The following is a 13,536-nucleotide window of genomic DNA, read 5'->3' as shown; positions in this document are numbered from 1 at the left end:
CCTAGACACCACGGTGCAAATAAGTTATGGTCACGTTAACACCACCCTATACCGAAAACCCACCGACCGCTATGCCTACCTTCACGCCTCCAGTTTCCATCCCGGACACACCACACCATCCATTGTCTACAGCCAAGCGCGGAGGCATTTGCTCCAACCCCTCAGACAAAGCCCAACACCTACAAGATCTTCACCAAGCATACTCAGAACTACGATACCCGCATGAGGAAATAAGGAAACAGATCAACAGAGCCAGACGTGTAACCAGAAGCCTCCTGCTGCAAGACAAGCCCAAGAAAGAAACCAACAGAACTCCACTGGCCATCACATACAGTCCTCAGCTAAAACCCCTCCAACACATCATCAGTGATATACATCGTCAGTGATTTACAACCCATCCTGGATAACGATCCCTCGCTTTCACAGGCCTTGGGAGGCAGGCCAGTCCTTGCCCACAGGCAACCCGCCAACCTGACGCATATTCTCACCAGCAACTACACACCGCACCATAGTAACTCTAACCAATCCATGCCACAAACCTCAATGCCAACTCTGCCCACATATCTACACCAGCGACACCATCACAGGACCTAACCAGATCAGCCACACCATCACCGGTCCATTCACCTGCACATCCACCAATGTAATATATGCCATCATGTGCCAGCAATGCCCCTCTGCTATGTACATCGACCAAACTGGACAGTCCCTACGTAAAAGGATAAATAGACACAAATCAGATATTAGGAATGGCAATATACAAAAACCTATAGGAGAACACTTCAACCTCCCTGGACACACAATAGCAGATTTAAAGGTAGCCATCCTGCAGCAAAAAAACTTCAGGACCAGACTTCAAAGAGAAACTGCTGAGCTTCAGTTCATTTGCAAATTTGACACCATCAGCACAGGATTAAACAAAGACTGGGAATGGCTAGCCAACTACAAAAGCAGTTTCTCCTCCCTTGGTGTTCACACCTCAACTGCTAAAACAGGGCCTCATCCTCCCTGATTGAACTAACCTCGTTATCCCTAGCCTGATTCTTGCTTGCATATTTATACCTGCCTCTGGAAATTTCCACTACATGCATCCGACAAAGTGGGTATTCACCCACGAAAGTTTATGCTCCAATACGTCTGTTAGTTTATAAGGTGCCACAGGACTCTCTGCCACTTTTACAGATCCAGACTAACATGGCTACCCCTCTAATACTTGTCTAAATACTAAGACTAAGACTTCTCTGTGAAGAAAAAAAAATCCTTCAGTTTTGTTCCCAATTCTTATAAACAAACCTTTTCCAGTCTTGGTTAAATGCTTTTTAGAGGAAATAACCAACCATAACAAAAATGAAATGCCTCCAAACCAGATTTTCAGGGAAGCATGTTTATCCATCAACATTAAGCAGTTTTGCCTGACTTTGGAATAAATGTGTTGTTTCATGAATATTTACAAAATATATTTTCTTTTTTGGCCAATGTTTGAAAGATCCAACTGTTAGCTCTAAATTTTCTTCCATAAAAAGCAGGGTGGTATCCTGAAGTTGTAGACCCTGATTTGCAGAGGTGCTGAGTTCCCATAATTCCAGTTAAAGTCAGTGGGAAATAAAGATGTTCAACACCTCTGAAAAACAGACTTATTAAGCCTTTTAACTAGTTCAAAATTGTTGAGGTAAATAGAGGACAACAGCTTTAATGTCAGTCCCTGCTGGAATACTGAAGTCATGAACATATGACTATAATCATTTAAAAAATATTATCCCATTGAAACTCTGAAAATACTTTTGGTTTTAATTTTTTGGGGGGCTGGTAGAAGAAAAACAACGAAAAAAAGCCCCAAATAAACCAGATGTGGTTCTATAAGACATCCAATGTAGAGAAATCAGTACAGTGATTCACAAAATTTATCACTATGCCACTATGTCTCCAATTTTCCCAACTGAATTGCCGATTGTGCTGTTTTTTTGTTTTAAATACAAAAGCTTATTATCTGTCTGTGCCTAATAATAGCTAACATACCATGGCTACATTTTGTACTGAACAATAGTGACACAAGTTGAAAAGATCAAATGTAAATCAGCTGCTGCCTACCATTTAGAAGCCACCAAAGAATAAACTCTCTTGTGTAACAGAAGACGAACTCACCCAAATGAAGAATTTTGGAAATAAGCCTAAGAAATTTCACTTTTGACATTTTGAATTTGCATCCACTGATGCTAGAACATCTGGAAAAGTTTTGATTATATGTCCGATAAAGGTCCTGGTAAAGTGAGATTCACCTCAGATTTCTCACACCCATTAGCCTGTACTATAGAGGGAAATGCCAGAAATGCCATATATAGAGAAAGTGAATCCTTCTGACAAAGACTAACGAGGATTATAGGTACACAAAAGGTCAAACACCTAGTTGTGTATTTAAAGAGAGCTCTGCTCAGTCAAGAGAAGTTCAACTGGCTGAACAATGTAAAAACACACTGCAGATATTATGTGCTACATCTCTACTGCTCTGTGAAAGGAAAATGCTTGTTCCTTACAGTGAGAAAGCACTCGGTTACTGTACACTTGTGTAAATCTAGAGAATGTTATTTACCTCATTATAACTATACTGGATTTATACTGTTATGCCTGAGAACAGATTCTGGACAGTTACACTAGTATACATTCAATTCAAAGCCAAAGGCTTCATTTTACTGGAACAAGCATTTATTGTAGACAATGCAAGGAACCTCACTTGCGATCTATCCAAATTCTAATTCATTTACCCTCTGTAGTATACCAAAACAGGTTTGAAGTGTTGAAATAGATTCCAAACCCATCTCTGGATGATGTTCTGTTTCCAAGTCACTAATGGGACTGATCTGCCATGAGTGTATACTAGCTATCTATGCTGGGAGTTCACTTCAAGTAGCATTGAACTTAATTTTCATTATCATTCTACAGGAAATATGCCCTTGTCCCATTGCCATAAATGGAAGTGGCACCAAGTGAGCAGGTTGAAAAAACAGCTTTTCAAGCATCAAGAGAAAAAGCAACAGTATAAGAAGACTGAGGGCATTTCCCCAACTTTGCAGTATGAAGTCAACCAGTTATTGAGCACGACTTGGAGGGTGCTGAACATTTAACATATAAATCAACACAAATGAACTTTTCTAATAGGGTTATAAAGGAGTCCCTATGTGAAATTCATATTCCATTTTACAGTTTTCCATCCTGTCTAGCCAGTTGATGCAAAGTCCTAGCTAAAATATTAGACAAGAACCCATAAAACAGCTATAGGAACTCTGTGCCTTCTACAGGGACAAAGTAAGCAGCAATTTATATTCTTTCTGTGTCCTAAAGAACCAATAAATAAACTAAAACTACTATTATTTTATTTCACTTTTGCAGTAATTGACTGGAACCCTGGTTGATTTAACACCTCTGAAAGACAAGAATGCAAGAACATGCATACTTAAAGAGCAGCTGACATTGGCTCTCTACAGGCCAACACTATTTAACAGTTCTGTCAGGATACAATTATATTGCTGGCACATACGAATATAAACTTGTTCTGTTGAAAGCACTATTTGACTCCAGGAAAGCCAACTGCAAATTGCCCATTCCCTTGAATACTACTATCTCCCTCAAGAACTTCAAGCTAGTAAGCAACAGAGTTACCAAGAATTTCCACCCTTCACAAAACAGTACTCTCCTATACGTGAAGAAGTCAAAGTAGCACAACCTAAAGAGTACAGTAGGTAGTGTAGAAAGGAAACTATCAAAATAGCTGATACAATTCCACTGCTTAGAGCCTCTCACCAATTTCCAGATTGCTTATCTGCCATTTACCAGAGATGACAAAATGAACAGAATAAGCTTAAAATTACACTCTATAATATGTGAGCTGGTAAATTAGTGTCACTTCATAAAATCAAGGGAAAAAAACAACAAACAACCCCTCCCCCCCAAACCACTCATATAGCTGAAAAGTGTCAGGTCAGACTTACTCCTGCTGGTGCAGGGATAGAAAAGGCATTTGTAAGGGTTGAATGCAGCTTTAATTTCCATGATAGCCCAGCCTGCAGGCTGCTTTGGGGATGGGCTGAATCAGGTCAGCTCACATCAAGTTTGGCTATGCCACACCCCTGCCAGCATTATCCACTTTGGAGACTGCTTATACAGTCCCAAAGCACTAGGAACAGTCTTGGGCAGCTTGTTTCACTGCAGCTTTTTTCCAAGCATATCCTGCTGCCAGGGGCCTTCCCTAAGGTGTAATGGGTAAATCTGGCCCAAAGTATGTATGTAAAGACGCACACCTAGAAAATGAAGTGTGCATTGGAATCCTTAATGGTGCAACTGAAGTCGAGCTATGATCAAGGTATACGAACACCAAATGATAACAAAATAAGGAGTGATGACTAGTCTTAATTTTAAGGTTTCAGAGTAACAGCCGTGTTAGTCTGTATTTGCAAAAAGAAAAGGAGTACTTGTGGCACCTTAGAGACTAACCAATTTATTTGAGCATGAGCTTTCGTGAGCTACAGCTCACTTCATCCGATGCATACTGTGGAAATTGCAGAAGACATTATATACACAGACACCATGAAACAATACCTCCTCCCACCCCACTCTCCTGCTGGTAATAGCTTATCTAAAGTGATCATCAAGTTGGGCCATTTCCAGCACAAATCCAGGTTTTCTCACCCTCCGCCCCCCCACAGACAAACTCACTCTCTTGCTGGTAATAGCCCATCCAAAGTGACCACTCTCTTCACAATGTGTATGATAATCAAGGTGGGCCATTTCCTGCAGAAAGCTCATGCTCAAATAAATTGGTTAGTCTCTAAGGTGCCACAAGTACTCCTTTTCTTCTTAATTTTAAGTAAGGTGAGTATTTTAAAGCTTTGATAACACCTTTAACCTCAGAGAAAATAAAAATGCAAATTGCAGTGTAACTGAAAAGATTTATGCAAACACAAAATACTAGTTAATTTCTGTGTCTTCTCTCCCTTCCTCTCACTGAAAGGAAGGTATGTGGTCTGACATTCACAGTGTGGAATGTGTTTTGAGAAAAAAAATCCAACTTTGAAAGCATGATTTTATCTTTCACCTGGGCACAAGGGCATTCTATGCACAATTTATTTGTTCCCATTTATTAATAAAGAAACATATTGCAGCAACTAAGGTGGAGTATCCTATATGGAATACAGAATTGTGTTGGTTGATTTATTTTACTTTGTCTTGTCTCTTTAATTATTTTATTTCACTTAAGTCATCAGTTCAAGAGAAATAACAAAACAGAAAGCCACAGTGGGATCTGTAAATCATTTAAAATTGCATTTGAATTAACAAACTGAAATTAGCTAAGTGATTTGTTGTTCAGTTAAATCCGCTTCCATGCAAAATTTGCTTCCCCACTTCCACACTAGTTCACATCATACAGAATTTTTATTACATACTGGGAATTTGCTGGATCCTATGCACCACCACAAATGCATCTGACAGTCCCACTTTCACTGGGTGATTGGCTGAACTTATCTGTGTCACTGCGACAGGAATCTGGAAGAGAAAATAGATTGATGTGCATTAAATATCAACTTTTTACATCAAGAAATTCAAGTCTAAAAATAACAGTACTGCCAGAATGAGCATATAGTGTGTGTTTAACAGTTATAAAATAGAAGTTTAAACATATTATAAGAAGGATGCAGCATGCTTAAAATAAGTTTTAATACTGACTGAAACTGCAGATTTTAATTTTATCCTACTTTGATTTACAGCCTATTTAACAATATTCACATAATCACCTCTTTTTTAAAGCAAAACAAAACACTTCTTTCCTTCCTTTTGTGTTCAGCTAGACTGGACAATGATAATTGTTACAATACTGTTTGAGTCTGCAGCCAAATAGACGGGAACGATACTGCTCTGGAAAAGTATTAGCTTCCATGTTCATTTTAATGGGACGGTTAACTTGATGGCTTAATTATCTGAACTTAATATCTACTATTAAATATTGATCAGCATAGCAAAGTCATCCAGCTGACATATGTATCCTCCTTAGGAATCTTTATATCCTGGCATTCGATTTACTTTTTGGTGCAACTGTTCCTGGAATATTTTGTATAGTTCTTTCTCCATAGTGTGGGAAAAATACAGAAAAACATAAGACTATATTCAGGTTAGTACAAGCATTGGAGGACAAGACATATGAAAAGAGTCTGAAGGAACCATATTTTCATAGTCTCCAAAATATAACACTCAAAGGGGATATAATAACAGTCTAGAAAACTCCTTCAAAGTGAGAGTATAAATGAAAGAAGGGAATTAATCACAGCTTCAGAAGACTGTAGGACAAAGGAGGAAAAGCTTTGGCTGCATATGAAAGAAATATTCTTAAACTGGAGGAAAAGAGACCATAAAAGGCACCATCCATTTAGCTATTCAAGACCAGGATAAATAAGACATTGGTGGGGGATGATGTACTGAATAAGTTCTGTAAGATACAGAGGGGTCACACTAGATGAGCTAAGTAACCAGAGTTTCATGGTCACAAAAACTACAGGTTCAGTTCAAGTTCTGTGTATGTGTGTGTGTGTGTGTGTGCATGTGCGTGCGTGTAACTATCTAACTGTGCCCACAAAACTGGTAGCCTGAGATGTAAATGATATCAAGTGTGCCCATAAAATAAAAATTGTGAATGTCTCATTTTGTGTCTAATGGTGATATTGGGTATTAAAATAGGAGATTGGAGTCCTGTAATATGGAAAACACAAATAGAGTCGTCTGCACAAAGATTTGGAGCAGAAATATCTTCACAGATTTGGCAAATTCCCTGCAGATTTCAGCTTTCGTGTGCTTATTCTAATGAGATGTTAAGCATGGAATCAATCTCTAATACATAGCAAGGGCCAACAACCCAAGATCCTAAAGTTCAGAACCAATAAACTGGATCAGAAATCTAATTTAATGTTTTCCAATAATGCTTTCATATCGAGTCTGTCACAGGGTAGCACCGTAGAAATCGGGGAGACCCACCATGGAACCTCGCAAGTTACTGCAGTTCAAGAAGGAGCAAGGACGATAGGGTTCTCAGGAGGTGTATGCTTTTGTTGTGGGGGGGGGCAGGGGTAAGGACATTAGAAGGTACAGCCCCACTAAGAATGTAAACTGTAAGAATGTAGACTGACACTGAAGATTTGGGTGCCCCAGTCAGAGGTGCGCAAAAGGGGGCGGGAAGGAAAGCAATGGCATGGCCTCCCCAATAATTGTCAGGGTCACAGAACTTCTCCGGCCCCAGGGCCAAGGGGCAGGGAAGAGCGAGCTGCTCTGGGGGCCAGGGTGGGGGGAGAGCTAGTTCCTATCAGGGTCAGGACCGGGTTTGGGGCTGGGGCGGGAGGGGGTTGGGGCAGGGAAGAGCGAACTCCAAAAGGGGTCAGATTTAAATTTCTGCACACGCCCCTGCCCCAGGTAGTGGTGTGACTACTGGGAGGTTTGGACCAGGAGGGGTAGGAGGGGGCCTGAGTATTTCAGGTGTGCGAAAATGGGACACATCAGGTGGTTCTGCCCTTTGAAGAGGAAACTTGGGAAAGATGGTGTCTGTGGAGGTGGAGAGCCTTAAGAGTGAGGGAAATAATTTCCCAGGTGGGGGCACTGACGCAGAGGAGGGTAGTGGGGAACGGAAGCTGGTGGCAGAGGTAAAACACTGTTTAGGGCCTTGGTCCGATCAGTGTGCAACAGGGACCCAGGCAGGGCTTCAAAGGAACAGTGCCTATGAGAAGGGTACAATGGAGGCTGCAGTTATGGCAGTATTGTTTAGGGCTATCATAGGAATTAGGGCTGTCAATTAATGGCTGTTAATTACAATTAACAATTAATCACAATTAATTGCAGTTTTAATCACAATTAATCACAATTAATCGCAGTTTTAATCACGCTCCTAAACAATAATAGAATACCAACTGATATTAATTATAAATATTGTTGGATGTTTTTCAACATTTTCAAAAATATTGATTTCAATTATAATACAGAATACAAAGTGTACAATACTCACTTAAGTACAGGAGTGCAATTTCTTTATTGTGCAAGTGCAAGTTACAAATGTAATGCTCGTTACAAAAATAATGCATTAATTAAATTTGTGACTGAACTCTTTGGGGGAGAATTGTATGTTTCCTGCTCTGTGGTTTTTCTCACATTCTGCCATATATTTCATGTTATGGCAGTCTCATATGCTGACCCAGTACATGTTTGATTTAAGAACAATTTCACTGCAGATTTGACAAAACACAAAGAAAGGTGCCAACGTGAGATTTCTAAAGATAGCTACAGCACTTGCCCCAAGGTTTAAGAATCTGAAGTGCCTTCCAAAATCTGAGAAGGACGAGGTGTGGAGAATGCTTTCAGAAGTCTTAAAAGAGCAACACTCTGATGCAGAAACTACAGAACCTGGACCATTTAAAAAAGAAAATCAGCCTTCTGCTGGTGGCATCTGACTCAGTTGATGAAAATGAACATGTGTCAGTCCTCACTGCTTTGCATTGTTATTGAGCAGAACCTGTCATAAGCATGAAAGCATGTCCTCTGGAATGGTGGCCGAAGCATGAAGGGGCATGCAAATGTTTAGAATATCTGGCACATAAATACCTTGCAAAGCTAGCTATAACAGTGGCATGTGAACACTTGTTCTCACTTTCAGTTGACATTGTAAATAAGAAGCGGGCAGCATTATCTCCCGTAAATCAGAAGAGCTCGCGAAGAGCTTGCCAGCACAGCTGATCATGGAGACTCAAGGCCGCAAACACACTCCAGCCTGGAGTACACAGGAGGTGCTGGATCTTATTGCTGTGTGGGGAGAAGAGTCTGTGCAGGCAGAGCTCCGATCCAGCAGAAGAAACGCTGACATCTATGCCAAGATCGTGCAGGGGATAGGGGAAAAGGGCTACACCAGGGACATGCAGCAGTGCTGCGTGAAAATAAAGGAGCTTTGGCAAGCGTACCAGAAGACAAGGCAAAAGAAGACAAAGTCGCTCTGGTTCTGCCCCACAGACATGCTGCTTTTATGAGGAGCTGCATGCGATTTTCAGCAGAGACCCCACCACTACCCCAAAACACTCCATGGATACCTCCCAGGAGCCCTGGGAGAACTTGAGCAACAACGAGGAGGAAGAAGAGGAGAATGTGCGGCAGGCAAGCGGAGGATCCATTCTCCCCGACAGCCAAGATATATTTTTAAGCCTGGAGCCCATCCCTTCACAGGACCAGTTGGCAGAGGAGCATGATGCTGGGGAAGGCACCACTGTGGGATAGCTACCCACAGTTCAGTTTTCCGTGTGTCGATGCAAGCCCTGCTAGTGAGGATGCACTCTGTCGACACAACGAGCATAGTGTGGACACGCAAGACTGACTTGCTTAAATCAGAGGCTCAATGTCGACTTACATAAAGTCGACTTAACTTTGTAGAATAGACATGGCCTATGAGATGAGCCAGCTGAAAGGAGAGTTGGAGCAGCTACAGGAAAAAACACTAATAAGGGTCAGAGAAGAAGATGCGATTTATATTGATTGTGCCTGGTGAGACAGAGTATGTGTCCTTGGCCCCACTGCACGGGACTGAGAAGGACTGGGATTAAGGGTTTGTTCCTGTGGGACGTGGGAAACCCTCTGTGCTGTCAATGAATGTATCTGTCCTGGGAAATGGTTTTTGGAATGCTTGGGTTACGTGAAATGAATGTTTGGGTTGGAGAGGGAAAATCTGGGGTCCAGTTTCAGAAGTGGGAGCCCCGGAGTATATAAGGAATGTTTTGTGAGGCCAGGAATGGGGAAGGAGTGATTGGGACAAGCTCTGACTGGAAAACAGCCACAGAGGAATGGAGCTAGCTCAAGTAGTGGGGTCCTGGAGTAAGGGGGTGGTCAGAGCTAGTAGTAGCCCACTGGGGTCCCTAATCAGGAATATCCTCCCCCCAAGACTAAAACAGGCAAGTTTTTACAATAAAAAGTGAATAGGAGGCCCCCTTGAGCTGATTGGTGTCCTAAGCAATTGCTTAGTTTGATTATGCCTAGCACCAGCTCTGGGGCAGGTGTTCCAGAAGGAGCAGGGAGCTGGCTGAGAAGTGTGAACTGAGGAACTGCCTGGGTTTGGTTTGCTTATGTTTGAAAAATAAACAGGTTTGAAGGAGGCTGGGCAAGGCAGTGTATGTTTTGAAGCTGAGGAGAAACCCTGTCCTATGACTGATTGCTTTTAAACAGAAGGCTTTGAATGAGGTTTTAGGATTAGGAAGGGCATTCTCCAAGGAAATGAAGTTAAATACAGTAAGTCAGTTAGGCCAACTCTTCAAAGTGGAATATAGCTTATGTCAAATGATTAATGTTACAAAACAATGGTCCAGTTGAAGTAGACTGGTAATTCATATAATATAATTAGCCAAAGAAAAACATCCTCTTCATTAAATATACATATGCACACAATATATTTTTCTTGTGAGGGAGAGTCAGACCTATGTTACAGGGCAGGCTATTTCAGTCTTTTTGTAATTTATTTCTATCAGTAACATCTTATATAGATTAAACATCTTCTGAGCAAAATACCAGCTAATAATAGGCTCTCTCACTATTATGCCTTGTTAGTAAAATCCAGCAGACAAACCCATTAGATTTCCAATAAATGATGACTGAGAACATTGAGAACTGTAGTCATATATAGGTGGTATAAACACCTTCAATTTCCCTGCTTCCCCCCTTGGGAGGGTAGGGAAGGTACTGTGTATATAATACTAGCCGAAAACTGTGTCACCTAGTGGCTTTAAGCTGTGAGAATGGTTGCTGAAAGGTGGCAGGAGCACTGTGGGACGACACTTGAAGGGCAAATTTTAAAAAAAACAAACCCTAAAAGCCTATTTTAGCTTCCACCATGGCCAACACAAAACTCTCTCTTCTACAAGTGGCCAGTTTGGGAATAAGCTTTCCAATACCAATGTCCTCCCTAGGATGTCTGTATGCCATGATGACCTATGCAGACAATACTGGAAAAGGAGAGATCTAGATTCTCGAGAGCACTGTATTAGTTGCAAAAAGCCATTGACAGTATTAAAGTGAGCAGTATTTTCCATTCAACAGTTCTGAAGTCCCTGTTTGGGTTCATCTTTCTTGGAAGCCAGACCAGTGAAATAGATTCTTTGCCCCCCCAGAAAGTTACACAATGCTCTGAGCTTATTCTGAAGAAGGCGCTAAGAAGGATATAATTATCATATTCCCCCAATCTAATTCCATGTCAAATATAAGACCCAGAGTATGGTCTAGAATAATAATTAGTAATACCTAATATTTTATATAGTACTTTTCATCTTCAAACCTCTGTATAGACATTAGCGCATTAATCTGTCCACTGAACTGCATAAAACATCATCACTGAAGAAGGAATTATTAATAATTGTGTATTTTATTATATTTGAGGAGTATATGCATCACTCCCACCCCTAATATTGTTTTAAAGAGAAGCTGAATTTTCACTTTAAACTTTGGAATATATTCTATTTCAAGCCATTCTGGCCTACAGTAACTCATCGCTTAACATTGTAGTTATGTTCCTGAAAAATGCTACTTTAATCGAAATGATGTTAAGAGAATCCAGTTTCCCCATAAGAATTAATGTAAATGGGGGGGTTAGGTTCCAGGAAATTTTTTTTCGCCAGACAAAAGACTATATATACACACACACACACACGCACACAGTATAAGTTGTAAACAATTTAATACTGTACAATGATGATTGTGGATCTTGGTTGAGGTGGTGGTGTCAGAGGGTGGGAAAAAGCAGGGAATGCCTTACTGCTAAATGATGAACTTGCACTTGGCTGAGCCCTCAAGGGTTAAAACATTGTTGTTAATGTATCCTCACACTCTATAAGGCAGCATGAATGGAGGGAGGGGAGACAGAGTGGCAGAGAGAGACCGAGACACACACCTTGTGTGTGAGAGAGAGACGTGCATTGCCCCTTTCAGTACGCTGACCCCACTCTAAGTACACTGCCTTTTAAAGTAGATAAGCAAGTTGAGACAGCAGCTGATGCTGCTTCGGTCCTGAGCCCTGTCCTGTTTGTTGTCTCCCCCTCTCCCACTCTGTGGATGGGGTGACGGAGGGGGGCAGGAAGGGGGATACCCTGACATTAGCACCCCTTTCCCCCTCACCCATCCCCCGCACAGCAAGCAGGAGGAGCAGCTCTAAGGCAGAGGGCAGGAGCAGCACATGGCAGTAGGCGGAGGAACAGCTGAACTGCCCGGAAATTGATAGTCTGCTGGGCGGCTGTCGCACAGGGAACTTAGGGGAACGGGGAGCTGATAGGGGGGCTGCCAGTCAACCCTGGTTCCAAGCCCCCCCACCTGGCTGCAACGGGCTGCTCTTTCTGCAAGCAGTGGACAAAGCAGGCGGCTGCCAAACAAGATTAAAAGGGGGCATTGCGCAACTTTAAACAAGCATGTTCCTAATTGATCAGCAACATAAGAACGAAACATTAACCGGAAGGACTTTAAGTGAGGAGTTACTGTATTTATCTTACAGTAAATATTTCTTCTTTGATTTTATATCACTAGAAATATTTACATGAAAACCAGATCTTAGCTCCTTATGGTCTTGTCTAAACTGTATTCACCTAAAATCCCAATACTCTTTATGTGATCTCTTAATCATTTTCACATCAGCCAACTGTGATGTTAAACCACAAACAAGGGATGATATTTTTAAATGAGAAGTGAGACAGAGAAACAGGTAAAATCCTAAAAACTAAAATCTCGTTTCCATGTAAATATCCAGAGTAATAAGAAGAGGAAGAGAAATGCAAAAAAACCCCAACCCCCCCCACCCATTATGTAAGCAGAACTGTCTTTGAAGTGAATATTTTTCTGATTTTTCATGAAGCAACAGTGAGTTTTTAAACTTTGTTACCTAAAACAAAATATTTTCCAGCATAAACAGCAAGAGCATTCACTTAATCTAAATGCCGACATTATACATCTGTATTAACCACTGTCCCCTCTCAGAAGAGAGAGGAACTTGACAGCATGTCTCTCTTAGAACTATTTGCTGGCTTCAGATATTCTGCAATTTCAGCAAGTGTTTCAACTTTTATAATGGTTTCTGGATAGTTACATGACTGAAGGACCATTACTATCTAAACAAACAGAGACAGCCTTCATGTCAATGAAATGTAGAAAAATGTCCTCAAACATTCAGAGAGCCATTGACACCTCTGGTTAATTTGCACTGGCCATGCATTAATTACACCTAAAGACAGAAACAGTAAATATTACACTAAGGCCTTGTCTGCACTACACAATTAAGTCAACCTATGTTAGGTTGACCTACAGCTACCACATTGATTACAGTAGAACCTCAGAATTATGGACACCTTGGGAATGGAGGTTCGTAACTCTGAACAAAGCACAGTTCGGGCTCTAGATCCAGCAGCTGACACTCCAGGCCAGGCTCCAGCAGCAGCTGAGCTCCCTCCACAGCACCAGCAGCTTCCTTGCAGGCTGTTTCTTTCCCTGTGTTGGACCGAG

At 41.3% G+C, this 13,536-nt stretch overlaps 1 protein-coding gene across 3 annotated transcripts in view; it reads right to left on the bottom strand.

Moving 5' to 3' along the window:
- PLXDC2 (plexin domain containing 2) overlaps positions 1 to 13,536 on the bottom strand; it is a 402,203-nt gene that overhangs the window by 80,582 nt on the left and 308,085 nt on the right. For all 3 annotated transcript variants that reach the window (XM_074946054.1, XM_074946055.1, XM_074946056.1), the window contains exon 7: positions 5,436 to 5,535. In XM_074946054.1, the coding sequence (XP_074802155.1) occupies positions 5,436 to 5,535 (100 nt within the window). The remainder of the gene's footprint in view (positions 1 to 5,435; positions 5,536 to 13,536) is intronic.

The sequence above is a fragment of the Natator depressus genome, chromosome 2 (assembly GCF_965152275.1).
Source record: "Natator depressus isolate rNatDep1 chromosome 2, rNatDep2.hap1, whole genome shotgun sequence".
In the NCBI taxonomy this organism is placed as follows: Eukaryota; Metazoa; Chordata; order Testudines; family Cheloniidae; genus Natator; species Natator depressus.
This window is presented reverse-complemented; position numbering and strand designations above follow the sequence as displayed.